The sequence below is a fragment of the Anser cygnoides genome, chromosome 11 (assembly GCF_040182565.1).
Source record: "Anser cygnoides isolate HZ-2024a breed goose chromosome 11, Taihu_goose_T2T_genome, whole genome shotgun sequence".
Classification (NCBI taxonomy): domain Eukaryota; kingdom Metazoa; phylum Chordata; class Aves; order Anseriformes; family Anatidae; genus Anser; species Anser cygnoides.
In genome coordinates, this window is record NC_089883.1 from 13870887 (window position 1) to 13893514 (window position 22628).

Here is a 22628-nt window from a genome sequence, read left to right on the forward strand (position 1 = left end):
AAGGTTCTGAGGTGGAACTACATATTGAAGTCTCACGTTTTGTTAAATTATCTAAATTTTTATTCTAGAATTCTTCGTGTACAAGTATTTTTTTCACTTGAATATTTTTATTACCTCTGATCCTGTTCTTATGATCTTAGGTACATTTACTTCTATTGTAAAATGCAGTTTTGACATTAAATACAGGCGTATGCCCCAGTCTCTGATCTTAAATAATAGTTAAAAGTTTGCTCCATTCTCTTGAGGGTTAAGTATATGAGCCTACTGAAAGAATCCAGGGAACTGTACCCTGATAGGTGCACTTCTGGAGTATTCAATTGGGAGTAAAAACAGAATAACTGAGATGTTACATATAACAAAAAGATTTACAGAAGGTTTCGAAATAGGTGAGTTTCTATGAAATTTGATGAAATTGTCAGGTTATGGATTTATGAATTGATAATCACCTATAAAACAAAAATAGTGCTGATTGATTTTTAAATCATAGCAGAATGTTAAAATCTCTGATGTGTGATGACTTAATGCCTAACCCCAACTGGTAACTCACTATTTCTACGGACAGTTTAATACCTTTTGCTTCATACCATTTTTTATTTTGCTTTTGTTACTTTGCATTCAGCATGATGAAAGTATTAGAAGACACATGGAACAAATTGAACAAAGAAAAGAGAAAGCAGCTGAATTAAGTAGTGGAAGACATGCTAATACTGATTATGCTCCTAAACTTACACCATATGAACGAAAAAAACAGTGCTCGTTATGCAGTGTAATGGTAAGTTGAATAGAGGGGCTGCTCTCAGAATTGCAAGACTACCCTAAGCCTTGGAGCTACAAATTATGCTTCATTCTCAGATGAGAGTACTGCATACGTGCTGTACTTGTACTCTGCTCTTGGGAAAGTGCATCTTAGCTTGGATTCTTCTGTCTATAAATTATGTGGTTTAGGGAAGATTTGAAATAATTGTAGAATCACAGGAAGGGGAGTGTGGACAGTACACAGTTGCTAGCTCTCTCTTCTAAGAAAAGTAAAAATTAGGGATCATCAAATGAAGCTGGTTAAAAGCTGGACATAAAGCAAGTTTTAGAAACTGGGTACTTTGCTTGGCAGACCTGTCTTGAGATGTTTGGTCTCAACTGGGTGTCTCTTCTTGTGCCCCTGGCATGGTGAAGAAGAGGGAGACATCCAGTCACTGAGTAGGAAGGAGGGAGATCAGTTCACGTTGATAATTGTTTTTACTGACTTGCATAGGCCAGGCATTATTGAACAAAATCTTACATCTTAGCTAGGAAATTATATAAGCATTATTTCTCTTTAATTGCTGCATTAAGATTACACAGGATTACTTCAGGTAGTGCTGAAACAGAAACTCAGGGTTCAGCAGAGTGGAGTCTTGTACATTCACTGAACATGCCTTTCCGAATGAAAGCCCAGTGTATGAAGTCAGAGAGAAGTCAAAATGAGATGAGAAGCCAAGGTGTGTTTTTTTTAAAGTCTCTTACTATACTGCAAATCAGCTGGCAAGTCATTATGTAATTTAAAATAAAGATGTTTACGTAAATTAGGCTGAGGGATAAAGTTCTGTGCTTGAGCTCTGAAAATCCGGAAGTCCAATCCATTGGCAATCAGCTGGAATTCCTCATGGTTACATGAAGAAGAAAGTGCTGCTTCGGGGTTTTTTTTGTTTGTTTGTTTCTATTTGATTGTTTTTCAACAATTACTTAATTTACTGATGTAATTATTCTAAAACAGATTTTATAATTGGAACTGTTAAGGTTTGGCCATAATCAGGTCATGAACGAAATAAAACATAGTAGTTCCGTGGTTATTCATCAGAGAGATCACAAAGCCTAAGATAGATGTTTTTAAATAGACACGGTTAATATCCCAATCTCTCAGAATATAGAAATCCATTACGAAGAACTTTACGTATGTATGTTTACAACAAAAACGGTGTGATTTTTTCTAAAGTTGAGATACAGAGCCATGCTTGAATCTTAGTGGTGTTTGTTCTAGTGTATTTTTGATTCATCTGTGCGCTAAAAAAAAAAAGGAAGAAAAAAGAAAAAGTACTGTTTATATCGCTTTTATGGATTTTTGAAATCCTGTCTATGTGCTGCATCTTTATGCCAATTTTTTGCTGGTATCACCATTTAAGCTGCAGCATTTGTATCACATCTCATGTTAAAACAAAACCTGTGGGTTAATACATAGGCAACTATGCCAGCCTTTGAGTAGGAATTAATTGCTGTGAAGAAGTCTAGACAGTTTGGGTTCTTAATGAGTAAAGCAGCAGTGAAAATAGTGTGCTGAAATAACCTAAAATAGTTCTTCAGAAATGAAAAAATGCATCATTTTTTCCTAATCAACATAGTTTGCTCCCTTAACTCGCTACTGGTGACAGGGTATTTATTGCTGTATTGTCAGTTAAGTGTTTTCAGGTGACCTTCAATTCCAGTTAACATTTGTACAGAATCATAGAGTCACTGAGTTTGGAAAAGACCTCCTAAGATCATCCAGTCCAACCATTAACGTAGCACTGCCGAGTCCACCATTAAACCATGTCACTAAGCTCTACATCTACACGTTTTCTGAAGACATGCAGGGATGGTGACTCAACCACATCCCTGAGCAGCCTGTTCCAATGCTTCACAACCCTTTCAGTGAAGAATGTTTTCCTAATATCCAATCTAAAACTCCCCTGGCCCAACTTGAGGCCATTTCCTCTTGTCCTACTGCTTGTTGCTTGGAAGAAGACACTGGACCCCCACCTCGCTACAGCCTTCTTTGAGGTAGTTGTAGAGAGTAATATATAGTTAACCTGCTAGTTTTAAACACATTTGTGATGAAATTCTATGTGACAAAATCAAAAATATATTTTAGTAAAACAAATACCATCGTAAAGATGTTAAGGGTAACTGATAGCACTTTAATTAGGTGGCAGATTCTGAACCTACTTCTGACAAATTGGTATATATTACATTTAAAATACTGTTATTTATAGACGATAGTATTATCAAGGGGGGAGAAAAGTCACTAATAATTCATTGTCATTACAGATTTCATCGGAAGTCTACCTTTTTAGCCACATTAAAGGGAAAAAACACCAACAAGCTGTGAGAGAAAACAGTAGTATACAAGGACGAGAGCTTTCAGATGAAGAAGTGGTATGTTGTGTAGTAACTCTTACTATTTTAATTTCCTTCTGGTTTTATAATGCCATCCAGCTGAGTAGCCTAAGAAAGTCTCTAAAATTCTTAGAACGGAATGGAACTGTGGACATTTGTGTTAGCATGGGTTTAACAGTGCCTTTTTGAGTATAGTATACTAATGAAAATGAATGAAACAAACTGTGGATTCACATACTTAAGGCAATTGCTGTTTGAAATAGGCTGTGTATAAAACTGTGACTAATTGCTCTACTACTAATCCAAAGCTATTTTTCATATCACTGTATTTATCTTTTCGTCATAAAAGTCTGATGTGTTGTTCCAGGAGTGGTCTTTATTTTCATTCATTTTATACCTTTCCAAATAGTAAATATTCTTCTCTGCTTTTAAATAAAACCCACTTCAGTATAGCTGTAAAATAGCTTACCCATGAGGATGATGCTTCCAGATACTAGAACAGTCAAATACAAGTCTCCTCTAAACTCAAATGCTATTATTTATTATCTCACCTTGGCCACATCTAACTTGTTAGCGTCTTGGACAATCCCATAGCTATTCCTTTCCCTTTATCTTTTGCTTCTTCCAAGTAGCTTTTGAGGAGGAAGTAAAGAATCTCACAGCGTCTTTTTGCAGCAGGTTTCCAACCATTCAGATGTTACTGCTCAGTACTTAAAGTACTTGCTGTCTTGTTCTTTCCTGCACGGTTCTTGTTACTATTTTCCTAGAGAAATATTCTCTTTACAGCTCGTCACTGCCACAAGTACCTTCTTTTCATTTTCAAAAAGCTTTGGAAAGTTAAATCACTGAGGTACTGAAATCCCTAGGGGCAGTTATCACTGGAAAAATGGAAAGCTTCTGCGGAGTTGGCATTTTGCCTACCCCTTCCTAACTTCGGTGAAAGTATGTATACTTTCTTCTCTGTTTTTCTGCTCTTTTAGAGTGGTTAGTGGAATTTCTTTTGTATTGAATTTGGTTTTAGGTACTGGGTTTATCTAGCTGGACATAAGGGAGAAGCCTTCATACTGCATCTAGTTTTCTAGAAATAAATGTAAGCTGTGAGATCTCCCAGAATTCTTTCATGTCTATGCATGCACCAAGGAGCAGGCAATTTCTAACACTGAGGTTTCATGCAGCTACCTAGTCTTTATTTGTATCTAGCTAACCACTTCTGAGTGGTTCTTACTGTGCCACTACCTCAGATGAATATGGAGGAAAAAGATGAACTTTTTCTTTGGTCTGAGGGTAGTTATATACAGTTTGCAACATTAGATTTGGCAGCTTAACAATTCTGTCTTCTAGAAACAGGGATCATCTTATAACAGCTGCATTTGTCCCAGTTGGTGAAAAAGAAATTCCACTAGAGGGCACAGATATCTTGATTTTTGTTGTGTCCGGCACCATATGCTTAAAGGAACTGCTTTTCAGCAAAACTGAAAAAAAAAATCTGCTGCTTTTTCAGCAATGTGAGCTTTAAATCAAGATGAAGGTTCAGTGTATGGTACTTTTTGAATGAGTTCTTAGTGCAGCAGTAAAAGTAGAGAACAGTTTAACTGAATGAACAGCCTGACAATTACAAAAGCAGATTTTAAATATCCTTAATCCAGTTGGTGTGTAGTATTTGACATACTGGCAACATAACAGTACTTCCATTCTTAGATATATACATTTTTTAATTTGTATCTGTGTTTTAAATTGTCTGAGTATACAATTCTGAACTGTACTGTTGTAATCTGAAATTACCTTGGCCTGATTCCCACCCCAGTTTTCTCTTTTCAAGGAACAGAAGTAAGACATAAATGCTAGAGGTTTGGTTACTGTGAAGTAGAAAAGCTATTTGATTTCTTAGAGCAATCTGTTTTTTGTACCTTTTTATTCAGCACACACAGTTAATATCATACTTTGTCTCCTCCACAAGTAAAAGCATTCAGTAACTTTAGGTAAGTTTTGAAGTACATGAAAACAAATTTCAAGACTATCATGTAGAAGTAAAACTGCAGTCCAGTGAAGCACTTTAATATATTTGGTTAGTTATTCATCATTGTTTTTCAGTTTTTTAATCAGTGAAGATATCTGTAGTGAGAACACACTTGTACTACTTAAAGTTATTACTTGTCATCTGTGATGTCTTTTGATTATATACGTCTTGTCTGTGACCCTTCTTCTTTGACATAAAAGATTTTATTTATATCACCTCTGACCTAATAAAATTTCACCTTTAACCTTATGCACTTGACACCTCAGATAACTTACTCTTGATCTTTGACTCATTTTGTTTTAAGCTTGTTAAGCATAATAGGTAGCTGCCTAGAAAGAAATATTCTTTTATTGTAATCTGGCCATAGAATTTCTTCGTTATTACTTGAAGGAAATTAAATGTATTTGTTTTGCCCATATCTGTAATGCAGGAGGTAAGATTTAAATAGCTCCTTTAGACTTTGGGAATTGATTTAAGTTCCTGCTTGTACAATATGCTTTGGTACAGTAAGGGGTTTTGTTGGTTGATTTGTCTGTAAGCAAAAAGTTAAAAGCCACAGCACTGACACTTTTTTTTTTCCAGGCCAGGTGGGTGCTAATTAGTTAATCTTGCCAGATTAAAAAAAAAAAAAAATGTAGATTTTTTTTCCTTTGCCTATTATCTGTAGGTTCTTCAACAATTTCAGAGATAAAAGCATACTTTATACTGTAGCAATTTTCTTCTGTTCTGGAATTAAGCATATATTGTGCAAGTGCTGACAGGTAGTATTGGTTCTTAACCAATAAGATGAATTCACATGTAAATGTGATTTGTTCGGTGAAACGTGGAAAATAGTTTTGTTATGAATGGAGATACTAAAAATATGAAGTTATTTCTAAGACTGTGTGACAGCTTTATTTTATCTCTGCTTTTGGGGCTTTCTTCTTCTGGGGGTTTATCAGTCTTCAGCTGAAAAGGATGTAGATTTCTCTTAGAGCAAAATTCTGTTGCTTTTGAAACTGTGGTTATCACATGAAAGCAAATTAACGTCTATTCACTTTTTTTAACTTTTAATTTTTTTAGTTTAGTCTCTTATAAATACATTCGTTAAGGTAGCTGGTAAAGCTCTTTCAACAAGGTAGGATTTGTCTTTCCTTTGTTACGCTTCTGAAATCTGCAGTGCTGTCACTGCCCCGTGTCATTTCACCATTGTCTTCAGGGCGGTAACAATGTCCTGCCTACATTCCCGCTCTGTGTAGTTTTTGGCCCGCTTAAATGCAGCTTTTGTTCCACCAAACTTACTGCTTTACCTTATTTTTACACTGCTGTTTTCTGTCCTATTGATTTCCTGTGCCCTGCCTTACAATTCATATTACTTTCAGTTCAGCAGAAGATGTAAACAGTGTGTGCAATTTGGTTTCATCGATGGCACTGGAATCAAGTTATGACTAATTTTTTTTTTGCTGAATCAGAGCCTGTGGGAGACGCTAGGCTTTTCATACAAAGGCCACTAATGTGGCTGAAACAGTGCCCCCTTAAAAAGCCCTAGGACAACATATGCTACCTGATCAGACTGAGGAGTAGGTCTCTTCTGGGACCTTCTGTGCTTTGCTCCCACCTGTAGCTTTTAGAGGATTCATTTTTATGTTCCTCTTCTTTCCTTTTTTTCTCCTTATCTGTCTTGTCTATCCTAGTTTGCTTTGAGAAGTACTCCTAACAGTAGTAATCCTAGCTTCCTTCTTTGAACTGTTATCCTATCTCTTCTCTCTATCTCCTGTCATTTAAATAGCATGGTTTTAGGGGATATTTAGAGTATAAATCATGTAATTCCATGCAGTCTATGAATGTTTCTAATAAGTGAAGGGTACTTCTAAACACCAAACAAAATAGGTAACCTGGCAGGGGTTTGGTTAATTTATATAAGGTGAATGCTGGAATTTAATGGAGGAATATTAACGAACTTGTGTTTGCATATGTGAAAAATGTGTGCTTTTATTTATCAGGGAGGAAAACTGACTGTTTTATCATGATAAGAATGAAATAACTTCTCAGAGATCAGGTCAAATGAAAATACGATTCTGTGACGGAGAGAAGCAATTGTTGTCTGAAGATTGACAGCATCAAAATGTGAGGGTTTATAGAAAGGCATGACTGGTGGAGCCCACCCACGTTCCTTTTAAGAAAAAATCAGCCCAACGGACTAAAGCTTGCTGTGCTGTGTGGGTTGTCAGGCTGGCTGGGGTTGCAGCGCAAAGGATTTCTGGCGTAGGTCTGTCTAGATTGTAGTGGGGTCTGATTTACAATGTGCCGAACTGCTCTGGCGCATTCCCCTGGTACGGACACTGTTACACTGGCAAGGTTGTTCTTCTGCCAGGATGTGGTAAGAGGCTGACTGGAAAAGCAGAGCTGTGCTGGTTTGAGTTCTGTTGCAGCCATGTAAGGTTTATAGCTAGTGCAGCACACTAGCCAAGTTGATGTTGTAGGAGTTTTCATTCCTAAGACTTTTTGGGGGTGCGGGGTTGTTTTTCTTTAAGAAGTCAAGCTGTTTTCTCAAAGTTGTATGCTGCTTCCGGTATTTTTTTACAGAAGAAATTACTGCAGGAAAGAGATGTGGGAGTGTTTTCATGCCTGACCTTTCCTCTTTTTCTGCTTATTTAAAAGGGATTTTCTTGTCTAGAGACTTCGTGATGCCTGGATTTTGCTGTTTTTTTTTAACCTTTAGGTTTTTGTTAAAAATTAAATTCTCCGCCTTTATTGTTTTATTGCTTCAGCCTTAATATTAATGGGAAAAATGCTTTTCATTTTTCTTTCTGAATCAGTGCTTTCAACTTTTTATACAAATGAACAGTGCTGTCCTATGAACTCATTGTGTAACTTTTCCAAAAGATACAATTAAGCAAAATGGAAAATGATAGCAATAAAGATGACCAATTTTTTTCATTTAATCTAATAGAGGGGTTTGGTGTAGTTATAACTGTGGTCTTTCAAAATTGTTATATAAGATTAATATCTCTTTTTTCCTCTCGAACTTTCACATGTAAGTTAAATGTCAGCTTGAATTGTGTTGCTAAGGGTGTTTTTAGCTATCTTAATACTTAGTTTCACTTTAGCTAATGAAAGTTCTCAGCATTCAGCTTTAAGCTCTCCTGTCGTTGTTAATTACTCAAGGCTCTGGGCTAAGGCTTTCATGTGGCTCTGATTTTTTCAGCTATGAGCTCTGTGTGCTGAAGGTGTGCAGCTAGGGTCTTACTTTGCTGTGTATTTGCACTCCAGTCTCTTTCAAACATCTGTTACGACTTCAGTGATCAGTTACCAACACTGCAATACAAGGGGATGACCTTGACTCAGATCTAGTGGTATATAATACTTAACTAATTTCTGAGTAATGCAGTGGTACCTACACCTTGATCAAATATTGAACAGTATTGCTGTTTCTTTTACCCACAGAATTAATATAGGCTCCATTGCAAGTGCACTCTTTCTTGGCATCTGATTATAGTTTTCCAGCCACCATTTTTCCAGCCACTATTCCATTTTTTTCTTTTTTTTTCTTTTTTTTTGAGGGGATAAAATTCATGACAGATTTGCAGTGCTGTGTATTCCATCCGGTACAAAGGTTTTAAGAGGAGCCTTCACAGAGAGACTGGAGAACAGTGCTCTGGATGATGCATTTGCAGTCGCATATACTAGAGGGAAGTAGCAGGTGCAAGCTTTGAAAAGCTCAGTGCACAGGGTGCTGTTACAGTTAATCTAGACAAGATAGTTTGAAAACTTTGTTTACAGTAGCCCATTTGTCGTCTCTGTTGCTCAGCAGAAACAAAGTGCTAATCACCTACAATTAAAACCTGCCCAGACCAATATAGCCTCATGTTCTCTTTTCTTTCCCCCCTCTCCCAAGGAAGGGAAGATTTTTAGAGGGCTTGTGTGTGGCTAGAGGAATGGAATTAGGCCAAGCATCTGTGGTCCAAATTTGTTTATGGATCTTTCATACCTGTTGGATACCTGGAGTCCATCCAATACAGGAACTCTTGGGCTTCATAATTCTGCCGTGGATGCATTTGCCTAGAAGAAGCTGTCATGAGCTGTCAGGGAATTAGGAAGTTTCATCCATGATGCAGCTTGCAGAAGATCTCTCAGTACTCCATACATTGACTAGTTTTTTGTACTTTGAGCAGCAACAGCTTCTTACATTTAATATATTATAAAGTGGTGTTTTTCTTGGCAAAAATCTACATGATTAATTGTTTATTGGCTGTGTCTTTAACTGTGATAGATCATTGCCAACAGCTGCACCCTTCCTCCTTTTGGCTTTGATATCTCAAATGTTCACAGCCAGCAAGAAAAACTACTGCTGGCAGGGCCAACTGTACTCCCTTTTCCCCTTTCTCTTGCTTGCCTGTGCAGCCAGGTGACAGTGTCAGCGCCTTCCAGCTTTCTGCCCTAGTCTGCAGTGGGCAGACTTTTCATGTCCAGTGAGTGGAATTCTCCCTCTCTTGGAAGAAACAGCTTTACTTTGCCTTCTGCTCCCACAGCTTGAAATAACAAGTAGAATGGTATTGAAAATCACAAGGAATATTTGAACCTACTGTTCAGAACATGATTTGCTATATATGTTAGTGGCAGGCTGTCGTATCATTGAATTTACAGGCAAGCAAGGTGACTAAAAGTACAGTCGGCCTGAGCAGTAAGAATAGTATTTAGTTTGGACATGCTAAAAAAGCAGTCCCTTACTTTTAAAAAAATAAATATTTATTAAACTGTAGAAATGAGTGGAAAAAAAAACACTTTTCTAATGAAAGGCCAGTCTTCAGTTTTGAATGTATAAAAAAAGTTTAACGCTCTATACGATTATTTTTTTTTTTTAATGCTCTACAAAGCTGGTGAAGGGTCTGGAGCAGAAGTCCTATGAGGAGCGGCTGAGGGAACTGAGGTTGTTTGGTCTGGAGGAGACTCAGGGGAGACCTTACTGCTCTCTGCAATTATTTGCTCTCCTGTTTCTCTTCCTGAAAGGAAGCTGTGGGGAACCAGGGGTCGACCTCTTCTCGCAGATAAACAATGATAGGACTAGAGGGAATGGCCTAAAGTTGTGCCAGGGGAGGTTCAGGTTGGAAATGAAGGAACATTTCTTCTCAGATAGAGCAGTCAGGCCTTGCGACGGGTTGCCCAGGGAGATGGTGGAGTCACCGTCCCTGGGGGTGTTCAAGGAAAGGTTGGACATAGTGCTTAGGGACATGGTTTAGTGGTAGGTAGGTGGTAGGGGGATGGTTGGACCTGATGATCTTGGAGGGCTTTTCCGATCTTAATGATTCTGTGATTCTATACTGATCGTCTAAAGCACATTCTAATATAGAAACGGAGTGAATAATTAAAATACTGATTTTTGAGAAAATATTGGAATATCTATTCATTTTTGTATGTGTTTCTTTGCGTACAAAGCACTTGTCATAATTCTTATGAATGATAACAGGTAAATACCTTCCTTATTTTGAATCTTTCCGGTATTTGGGTTTGTATCATCACTTGTATTATAACAATATTTGATCTCAAACGGTTATATTTCAGCATTAATGACTGTCATAGGCTATAACATTGAAGATTTGATATAACTCAATCTACTTCAGCATCTGTTTTCCATATTAAATATTGTCCTAAGCTGTGAGGAAAAAAAAATGAGTCTACTGAGGAGTTTTGTTGAAGCATGTAATAAAATTGTGAAAAAATATTCCTGTGGTAACGTGATTTAGAATTGAACCTTAAAAATTTCCTCACAATTTGGCAAATACATCTTTTAAGTGATTATATACAAGTAAGAAACTGTTCTTGCTGGCACTGGTAATAAATATCAAAAACCTTTTAAAATTATATTCTGCAGTTACAGAAAATTGTTTATTTTGAAACAGGTAAAGAAACTCTGCAAGTTAATCCGAAAGATATATATTGGCTTCAGAATAGTTGCTTATAGATTTGATAGAGTATATGCCTTATGTAGCTTACATTTGTATAGAATACTCAGTTTGCTATTGACTTTTTCATTAAAGTGGTAAATGAATGACATCAATTAAGATGTGATCTAAGTTACTGCAAGTATTTCTTAATAATCTTCCTCACTTGTATTATTTTACTATTGATACGAGAGGAAAAACAAAAAGTGCTGGGAAGTTCTGAAGATCAAATTTCAATAAATAGCTAGTGTCAGATATTTTTCGAGTTGCCTTGGTCTGCAGAAATGGGTTAGAAAACTTACAAGAATGCCTTTTCTTTCCAAACTTGTGAATTCAAGGTTGGAAGGAATACAGAAATAATAAGAATAACCAGTCTTAGGGTATTCTGTCACTTCAGCTTCAGTCCTGGCCAGGACCCAGAAATGCAGATGGGAATGAAAATGAAAAGTAATACAGAAAAAAAAAAAAATTAAACTTTTCAGATTCTAAGAAGGTCATTTTGGCTCATTTTTTGGGGGGGGTGGAAGTCCAATAGCCAAATGGGTTTACCACTTATGTGAATTGGTCAGCTGAAACAAAATGGCAACATAGCTAATGAAGCACTGGGTCATATTTCATATAAAATGGGCTATACGTTGGAAGGGTCAGGCTTTGACATGCATGTTGCTGTACAGAAGGATCTAACTGCAGTGCTGAGTTGTGGTAGCACAGGTCCCTCCAGAGCTTACAGAAACCAGCAGAAAATACTTGATATACTGTCTGATGATCCTGGCAACTCCTGTCCGTGCCTGACTAGCTTCAGATGGGAGGATTTTCAGCGTTTTCTTTCCCTGGCTGCTACTGCTACATATTAGGGAGAATATTGTGCTTCATGAGAGCTACCGTGGAGCACTGTGTGCTCAAGAGAATACAGGATCTTAATTTATGACTGCCCTACAGCAACAAATGCCAGACTGTCATTTTTTCTCAGCTTGAGCAAATCCAGATGGCTTACTACAATATTGTCCTACCTACACAATCTCATCCTAGGCAGAATTCGTAAGATGACAAGGCTTATTTAAAAAGAAAAGATAGGAAAAATAAATGTTGGTGTTATGTTCACTCCTAATTTTAGAACGAGCAAACTTTGTTAGGAAGAATTCCATTTGGCACATCTTCCATCACAATCTAATAGTGCTACTATAAACATAGTTCATATTTTGGTTGTTTTCTGTAGGTCATTAAGATTTTACCACTAATTTAAATATACTGAATTAAGAAGTGTTTATTGGAAAATGTTTCTTTGCGTTCTCTCTGTTTGCTATTTTTTAATGAAAAGTAGTGTCCCATTGTTTTTGAATACCTTTGTGGTGTTGCTGTGTTAATTTTATCCTTGATCTGAGAACAGGGTTTTTTTTCTTGTAATGAAGCATTTTATGTTATGATCTTCTGATACTGGAAAACTGCTTAAGTACAGAGCTTGCACACTTTAAGTCAAATTATAACGTACATTGACGCACGCAGCTCCAGACGTGTGCAGCTTGGACTTGGCATCACTTCTGCAGCCACATAACAAAATGTAGTCATATCACAAGAAGGGTTACAGTCAATAGGTGAAGTAAAATGAATAGACACAGATGAATATGGAAGCAGGAAAGAAAACAGTTATTGGCATTCAACAGGTTAGCTTTTGACTATTTTTTTTTTGGGATTATGATTAAGGAATTTTAAGTGAGGGTGTGAAAGAAAAAGTTGAGTGGACTGCAGTTTTTTGAGATACCCAGTGTGTGAGGAATGAGAAAACAGAAGACTGGTGATTGGAGAATGTAATGTGGCAGTAATGGGGACAAGCACTGTAGGTAATTTAGAGGTTTTTATGAACTGTCTTTCATGTGCAGAGACAGGGTTGGAAAAAGGCTTTAGCAAATGAATAGCAGTCTTGACACAGAAGTGTCAAAGAGATTGGGTAGGAAAATAATTTTTGGAGTTGCTTGTGTTCTGATTTGACAAATACTGATATATGCAGCATTTCTTCTATCAAGGTCAGACTCATGGGTAGTGTTGCTGTAATTAGGACACAGACAAGAGTACTGGTCATATGAATGGGTATTGTAGGAAGAGGGAGTCAATTAGAAAATTTCTTCCCCATCTCTTGTATTTTGTACAGATCACCAAGATTCAGAATCCTGCTTATGGTGTGGTTTTCCTCGTCCAGTCTAAAGTGCAGTGTACTCAGCTGTGTAATGTCTCAGCATTTTGTAGATTTGGTGCAGTGATCATGGAAAAATTTTTCAATTATGCTTCTTTTGGAGTCTGAAAATTTTACTTGATTTTGGAGAATAATAATAGTAATTCTTTAATCCTTGGGCTTGAAGCTTATCATATAAGAAAGAGATTTAATTTGATGTATAGAGAAAAGTTTGGTTATAAGAAGTGCTTCATCAACTATAATTTTTCAGCTTTAAGACAGGAAAAGAACTGGGTAGCTTTTCCTGTTTCAGACAGTTGAATGGGACTAAGCAATAACCAGCAAGAATGTGACTTCATGGGTGACCTTACTAGTTTTAGCTATATTATGGTTTTGGCAACTCAATTTCTCATGGAGTTTGTAGATGAGGTCCATCTGTTGCATTTGGAAAGTGTCAGGATTCTCAGTGACTAGAAGTCAAAACAGTTGAGATGCAGGAAGAAGAGAGGAAAAGCAAAGACGCTTTTGGTAAATAATCTATTTTTGTCTTCTGCTGCGTTGAGGCTGCAGTTTTACATGTGCATTTGATGTCAGTTTCTATCACTACTTGTAAATGAAGTAGTGAAATTTTGTACAGAAAGTTTATTTATTTTGTTTTAAAAAGATCTTCAGTGTTATATTAAAAATATTTTAAGTCTGTAAGACTCAATTTTTAAAGACCTCAAATACCAGCATGCATCTATACAGAGTACCATTAAATATCAAATTGTATATATTTATCAGATTACTCTCACGTAGCTTATACTCTTGTATAGCTTTCTCAGTTAGAGAGTCTCCTCCTCAGAAACAGGTACAGTATACTTTAAGGTTTTCAAAAATAACCTTTAATTTAGGTGAACACATTCACTAATTCACCACACTGGAGGGAAATAGCAGGAGCATTTATACTGTACTGCATTATCGAGCTATCACCATACAAGAATATATAGAGGGACATGTACAGCACATTGTGAAGAAATATACCAGCATTCAATTCCTGTACAGACCAACTTTGCCAGATTGTGGCATAGATTCTTCTAGGTTCGTGAAAGTTAATACCTTATTTTGCAATATAATTGGTATCAACACCGCAAATTAAAGCAGGAGTTATCAAGTATGAAAAATGATGGCAGAAAGCTGATACTTAATGACCATCACAGCTTACTGGTGAGCTGTGGTTCTGTTTTTATTTTTGGATTAAAAAGTTTAGCATTAGTAGTTTTCCTGGGTTAGTCCTATATTCTACATCATTGTTGAAAGCAAAGCTTTTGAGAATTTGCATAACTATTGAGACTGTGGTTTCTATACCAGCAGTGAAAATCACCTGATTTTGTGGTAGGTGTGAATACAGATCTTAACAGCCAGCTTTCATTAGAGAATTTACATAATACAGCTTTGCATTTATAATAGCCTAACGCCTCCAAAGATTTGATGGTTTACTAATATCTGAGGGTTTTAGGTAATTAATTATCTGTCAGAATGTGCTCAGCATAGCACAGAATCAGGCCAGTAACGTGCTTTCTTGCTGTCCTGAAACCAAACCCCAGAATGCCTCTGTGGTGTGGGTAAATTAGTCTCAATATTTCTTACTGGATTTACTATTTACTTATATAATACTAATTTTAAATAAGTAAAAAGCTTTAAGGAAGAAGTGAATAGATTACCTAGTTATTCTGCATTACCTATATTAGAAATGAGAGAAAAATAACCAAAACTCAGTGATGAAATTGTTGCTTAAATAAAAGCATTCAAAAGAGGAAGTTAGTTTATTGTCTAAGCAGTGTACTGGCTTGACTCGCTTTCATACACTTAGAGCAATTACTTTTTTGGTACGTTAACCTGTCTGGCCGATGGTTGTACAAGTAAAATTACTAATGAACTTAATTTGAAGGGTTGGACACACAGTACTTGAACATGGCTCAGTGGATTTAAAAGCCTTTCTTTTTCCAGGTAACAAGTAGGAGCTTTGTGATACCTGGGAATAAATATTTCTGCACTGCACTGAAGCACAATATTGGCAGCAGCCATCTTCCCAGACTCAAGTTGTCATTCAATGCTGAGCTATTAGTTATACTCGTTTCACACCTGAGTAGTGATCTGCCTGCAGTGATAGTCCTGTGCTTTGATCTGTACGTTGAAAAAGTGATGGGCTTTGTGACACAAGGTGTTATTACTCTAGTCCATCTTTCACGAGCTGTATGTATGAAGTCTGATGTTAATCCAAACTGCCACACTTTGAAAGCTGAGAACTCTGAGAAATATCCTCACAAAAGTGAGTTCACATGAACAAAACGGTTTATCAATAGCACGAAGGGTGGTTACAGCAAGACCTCTTTTCGCCCTCCCAGGCTGATAAATGAAATGTGCTTGTTGAACTCTGTGGTTCTCTGTGAGTCTTCTCTTAAGCCACGGATCAGATTGGGAAACAGACCTGAGTGTCTGCTGAGGGATACTACAAGGCTTTGTCTCACTCCTCGTTTCTGCCTGTCAGAAGTCTGATGGCAGGCTTGCTGTTGCTCTTCTGTAGCATGAAGACAGCAAGTTGACTGCACCTGAATGAGGACATTCTGCCCCATTTCTCACATGGTGTCCATCTCAAAGGGCAGTATTAACCTCATTTTGCTCTGGCTGTCACTGAAAGGATACAGCAAATAGTTTGAAGACCTGACGAACCAAAAAATCAGTTTCACTGTTGAACAAAGATATAGAACATTTCTTCTAATGTTCATGATCATTTTTTAAGGGTTTCATCGCACTCATTGGATGTAATATATGTAAACTGCTAGGAAATAACCCTGTGGAGGGATACTACTTCAGGAGTGCATGTGAATCCCATCAAATAATTATTAGACTTGTTGAGTAAGTGAACACCCTCAAAATGCCAGCAGCTAAGTACCCTGAAGCTTAGTAGCTGAATAATATCATACATAGCTTGCTCTGATAAAGTCCTTTCTTTTCTTAATATTGAAAAACTTGAAACCATCAATTGCCTGTGATGTTTGAGCCTTATGACAAGGTTTTTGTTTGTCATAAGGAAGTTTCAGTCAGTGACTGCTATTTTCAACTGTGTTAATGTGTGCTACTCTGAACTGGTTAAGAACTAACTCATCAAATGTTGGGGTGTGTTGCTCTCTTGTAATACTGCGTCATGCTCTGAGGGGTAGCCTTCTGAGATGCCTTAGGATAGTTTTCCTTGAAGCACTTCTTGCTAAAATGATGTTGATAATATTAGTGGGGAGGAAAAGTTTGATCTGACTAACGGGAAAAATTCTTATAAAAGCTTGTTAGACTTGCTGTTACATATGACTAATACAGTTTCCATTGAATTACTTGGACAATAAATTCAGGGAAAATGCTCAGATATACTGGGAGTTAGGCAGGGTAGGCAGTGTAGCCAAGTTAAAGGCACTGTTTTAGAAATTGCTTAGATTTTTGTACTTGATTTTTTATGTCTGATATTCATTCAGTATTCATTTTGCATTCATATGATTTAAGATAGAAATTTCAATTACTATTTTGACCAAATATATATTGCTAGGTTATATCATGCTCTAATGCTTTACAAAAACTAAATGGTCTTTTTCCAGGAAAATTCACAAAGATTTATTTTGTTTTCAACAAGCATAATACTTTCCTGAATCAGTGAAAGAACCAGTGGAAAAAAAAAAACATAGGTCATTTTCTGCAAAATATTGTCTTTAATTTTTTAACAGTTCAACTTTTACTTTGAATTTTAAGAATACTTTTTTTTTTTTTAAAAAAAAAAAAAAAGGAATAACAGCTTCTCGTTGTGGCACTCATTTTCAAGCACAAATTATCCTAATAAGCAGTGGTGGCTTATACTTCATAATGTGTTCAGTATTCTATAAGAAAACAAATATAAGCCTTGTTATATTAAAAATGTAGTAAGTATATTCTAGTAACTGGCATTAAAATATTTGCTTCTTATTACTTGTAAAAATGAATCTGATAAAATTGGCTTTTGTAGCCACATTTTTCAACTGAAATGGACTAGTTGAGGATGTTGTAGTAGTTTAAGTGGGTCACTGTTAATGTTTATGTCTTTAAATCAGTATAAGTTTCTTGCACTGACAAGGATCTGGAGTACACAGTTCAGAAGAGGTTAAATGAAGTAATGCACATTAAACTGAAAAGTATGTCTAGAAGGATAAGAGTAGAAATTCCTCTTTGCCATTGAAAACTAACTTGATGCATAGAGTGCTTTGAGCAAATTTCTGGCTTGAGAGAACTGAGGAAAAAAAAGGTATTGAGCAGTTTACCAGTGTTTCTAGAGGTGTTGGGCATGTTTGACATTGTTTAAGTGTGCAGTTTCTGGGCAGCCTGCTGGTCACTGGAATTGTTACAAAGATTCGAGTGTCCATGCATGGGTAGCATAGGTCAATCCAAATTTGGGACAGCTTCAGGGGAATAGCTTTTTCAGTTTTTCACCTCAAAATTAGAAATATTTATTTTAAAAGTAGACTTTGAACTGTATTGGGGTGATCTAGATTGAAAGTACCTCAGAGTAAACAGGAATAAATGAAGGTAATTTCTTGTTTTTAGAAGTATGTGGTCATCTTCAGTTAGGTACTTCTGTTCTAACCGTAGAACAAGCTTTTCCTATCCTGTTTTTCTGCAGATAAGGAGTTTAGTGTTGGAGAGTATATAACATTTTGCAGTAAAATAGTGAGGTAACTGCATTTTCCAGTTTATCATATTGTCCTCCACCTGTTCTTTCAAGTCTTTTTTTTTCCACTTCAAGTTTTTGCAGTTAGCTCGTAATTTTCTTGAGTGTATTGTTATTTTTCTGGAATATAAATAGAGGGAGTGTTTCTAGTGTTTAAAATTTAGTTTTAAATTTATTAATTTTCTTCACCTTTTGTTAAGTATTTTCCACTACTTATTTCTGGGAAGATAATCTATAAACACTACCATACACTGTAAGATTAAATATTTCAATATTTTATGCAGGAGCACCTGTCATTAAAAAAATACATTGTGGATATTGTGATTGAGAGTTCTCTTCCTGTGGAACCATTGAAAGAAGGAGAGGAAAAGCAAAAAAACAAAAAGAAAGCCAAAAAGTTAAAAGCACGGATGAACTCCAGGTAGTAAAAGCTATTGTTTTTGTTTGTTTGTTTTGTTTTAAGTTTTGTTCTGAACTTTACTTTTTGTCCTTTAGTATGAGTGCCATGGAAGGCTTAAAAAATGAAAAAATAAGTTATTTGCTTTGGGAGTGTCCTGAAAATAACACTGATGAGCCTAATTTATGGCCACTTTCTCTGATTGAGAAAGAAAACTGAATATCGATCTGGAGCCCTTGGTTTCACCTGTTAAGAGCTTTTCTCATAATTGGATGCCAGTGCTCTGCCAAAACCATAGCATCTTCTAGCATACAATAGCATGTTTAAATTTGTGTAAACCATGCCTATTTTTCTTTCTAGCTATTGATTTTTAAATGAAGTATCAAAGAAAATCAATAGTAATCAACAAATAGAAGTCAGCCTGCTGTAGTGTCAAATCCCATGACTAAATTTAATCATTTTTTGTTGCCTGTCACAACAGAAAGTTAAAAATATCTAAAAATGGAAAGTGAGTTGTCAGACCTGCAATTTGTTATTAGCCTAAAAAGTGACATCTCCAGATCAGTAAGATATGCAAAATGACATTATATCATGAACTGCAGTGTCAGTCTGTAGCTGAGGAGACCCCAGCTGAAGTAAATACTTAACTAAATAATATATTTTTAGATTTATCTCTTAAAAATAAGGTGGTAAAGTGCATTGTTACATATTTTCTCTGTATTGTTCTTAAGCAAGAAGTGTTGCAGATTAGAAAAAAAGTGTAGATTTTTAGAGCAACAGTAAAAATGAGTTAGTATATTAGCTCATAATAATGTTAACAATGGTACGTTAATCTCAAAAATACAAAATAATTACACAATTTTTATCATTTCTGATTTTTTTTCCTCTTTGGATGATCAAATCTAGTGTCTGAACTTCACATTTGAACACACTGTTGAATTTGGATAATACATTCTTGCAGGTTTCTAATTTCTCAAGGTGGATTTTTATTCATGTTACCTGTTGAATTAATGCAGCTATTGGGTCCAATTTTAATTCTTTCTCAAGAACTACTTCTGTTGAATTTAGTCAAAGGTTTGCCAGACCTCGGGTTAATAGTTCAAATAATAGTTTGTTATTGGCACTGGGAGTTGAAAAAGGGTTTTGGAACATTTTGAATTCTGATGTTTCAGACTGCTGGGTGAGTCAGCATAACTGTCATAAAAATTTTAATTAAAGCAGACATCATTTTACAAAGATGTACTAATGAGAAATACAGTGGATGTTTCAAAATCTTGGAGGAATTAAATTGGAGAGACATGAAATTTACATTTTTTAAGCTTGTTTTTAGTTGACTAAAGAGTGACTAAACTTTTCATTGCTCTCCTTGAAGAAAACATTAAATTGACGATTTCACCACGAAACTTATGTATTCCATGTAACGTTAACACAAAAAGCTTACTAATAAAGATGTCCAATAGCAAAATGAAACAGTTTGTTCTATTTCAAACAAACAAAAAAAAGATGAGGAAAAATAAAATCCATTTAGGAGATTAATTTTAGCCATGCGAGGCTTGCCAGTCTTCTACAGTTAGTATAATTGACAGTTGAGTAATAGTAATAGGCCTAGTAATGACAACTATGGCCTTGGATGTTTGGAGGTTTGCTGTAATCGGAAAATGATAAAGTGTTATGTTATGTACTGCTGCAGCCTCACTTGAAGTACTGCATGCAGGTTTGGGCGCTACAATATAAGAATGACCTAAAACTATTACAGAGCCTCCGAAGGAGGTCTGCAAGGCTGGTGAAGGGCCTAGAGGGCAAGGCCTGTGAGGAGCACCTGAGGCCCCTTGGTTTGTTCAGCCCAGAGCAGAGCAGGCTGAGGGGAGGCCTCATGGCGGCCTGCAGCTCCCTCACGAGGGGAGCGGAGGGGCGGGCGCTGAGCTCTGCTCTCTGGGGACAGCGACAGGACCCGAGGGAACGGCATGGAGCTGGCACAGGGGAGGGTCAGGCTGGATATCGGGAAAAGGTTCTTCGGTGAGAGCATTGTCGGGTGCTGGAACAGGAACCCAGGGACATGGTCACAGCACCAAGCCTGCTGGAGTTCAAGGAGCGTTTGGACAAGGCCCTCAGACATAAGGTTTGATTTTTGGGTGGGCCTGTGTGGAGCCAGGAGCTGTACTTAGTGATCCTTGTGGGTCCCTTCCGTTTGGGATATTATATGATTGTTAAAGCAGTTAAAGTAATAATCTCACAATTACAATGTGAAATGCTAAATTAAATAATTTAGAGTATGTCTACTATGTTTCTGCTCAACAATCTAAACAGTAATACAAGCAGATTGCTGGGAGTTACTGCACAAAATCAACTGAGAACTTAGATGGAATATGTGAAGTCCCTAGTAATTTATTTAGGGTTGCTATCTATAAACTGTGTTTTAGCACATATTTGCAACATTCCTCTTCTCTAAAGAAGTAGTGGTAACAAACCTTCCTATACCCGATGGCTTGAAATTACACATTCATTTCCGTTCCTAGGAAGCTGTGATATTTAAAATTTGAAATAACTAACTGCATTAAAATAGGTCCTGTTTCTCTCCTGAGTTTCTTGCTCCTAAATCAGTATAATAATATGAAAGCTATGAAGGGCAAAGGTGAATGAGGGAACAAATTGTCATCACTGGGTTATTAGATATGTTGAGAAGTTTTGTTAGTCTTATTAATAATATTTATAACCCTAAGCTGTTAAACTGATGCCATAGTAACAACTGATATATAGCTAAATAAATTATCTCAGGTTAACACATATGTGCTGCTATGAGAAGAATACTTTGGTGCCTGCATGGCAAACTGAGGCCTGCTGAAACCTAACCCCCAGCAACAGTGGTGGAGTTACCAAGTAGGAAGTGCACACAGTTGAGATAAGCTTTGCAATGGATTTAAAGCACTTCTGTCATGTTCTTTAGTAACAGATATTTTAGGTGATTATTCATGTTTGACTGACTCGTCTGTACAAAACTCAGAGATAAAATATGTTGTTTCTGGCTGAGACAGGAAAGAAGGCAAAAGGTTAATAAGGGAATCTCACCTCCATGTTTAATACTAAATTCAGTTGTGATTAATAGCTTTATTAATGATCCACAAATCAGAACTAGTACTAATGTAACAGTATTTGCATGTGGCACAAGTTGTTTAGGTTAAGCAAGCTGAGGGAAAATTTGAGTAGCTTTGGAAAACTTGATCTTCTTGGGTGAAGAGAGAATATAAAGAAGTGTGGAGTATGTGTACCTGAGAGAAATAGTGAACTATTTCTGAAACTTTCAGATTTTAAATGAGCTCTCTCAACCCTAGGAACAAAATGACTGTTACTTACAGATTAGTAAAGACCTTTGAACAACTGCTGTTACAGCCAAAATCAAAATGTCATGTTGCTGTGTTCCGTTGATGATTTTTTTTCTAAAAATGACATAGAACATTGTCTCACCTAGCTGAAAGGACTTTGATAAAGTAGAAAAATGCAGAAAAAGATTATGAGGTTACGAAAAAAAAAAAAGCTTTCGTGAAGAGAAGTTGAAAAGACGAAAAGACTGGGAATGTTTATTTTAGGAAGATATGAGGAAAGACCTGATACAATAGTAAATGAAATCAATGCTTAGGATTTATTAGGAATTAAATCTTTACTAAATTGGTGTTTTGTAGCGGAGTAATAAAACACATTTCCAATTGGAAGCCATTGGCAAAATCTTGGATTTGGAAAACAAACCACCAAGAAAAGAAAACAGTTGGATGTTTGTAAAGCAAGCAAGAATGCCAACTAACAACAGTTAATATTCAAAATACTTTGGAAATTAATACTAAACAGCGTTTTTATGGGTCAAAGTTGACCTGAAGCAGATGTTTTCTGCTTCTGTCTTGAGGGAGTTTTGGCACCTTCCTTTGGGGATTCTTATGGGTGCCACTGGTAGAGACAAATCACATATTTGGTTTAGTCCAGCATGACAGTGAAGTTTCCTTCAGGTGTGGGTACAGCTTGCCAAAGTCCTTACTTGTGAAGAGTTTTCCCAGCGGTGAATGAGGTGCTACTCATTCATCTGAGAACAGAACCTCAACAGACTTGAACAGCAGTTCTGCCTTCAGGCTCTAGAGGTCTGTGTTGCATCTCTGAGGTCTTCATTTCAGAATAAAAATTGAAAGAGCAATTTTAATGGATCAAATGTTTTTAATAGCCAGATGCTTTTAGTGTCTGCTGGATGTTTTTTCACAAGGCTCTGGCTCTGAAATTTTTAATTCTTCTGT

The 22628-nt window shown here is 36.5% G+C and overlaps 1 protein-coding gene across 5 annotated transcripts in view; it reads left to right on the top strand.

Moving 5' to 3' along the window:
* SCAPER (S-phase cyclin A associated protein in the ER) overlaps nucleotides 1-22628 on the top strand; it is a 160368-nt gene that overhangs the window by 51856 nt on the left and 85884 nt on the right. For all 5 annotated transcript variants that reach the window (XM_067004071.1, XM_067004069.1, XM_067004070.1 and 2 more), the window contains 3 exons: nucleotides 620-772; nucleotides 3058-3165; nucleotides 18242-18378. In XM_067004071.1, coding sequence (XP_066860172.1) covers nucleotides 620-772; nucleotides 3058-3165; nucleotides 18242-18378 — 398 coding nt within the window. The remainder of the gene's footprint in view (nucleotides 1-619; nucleotides 773-3057; nucleotides 3166-18241; nucleotides 18379-22628) is intronic.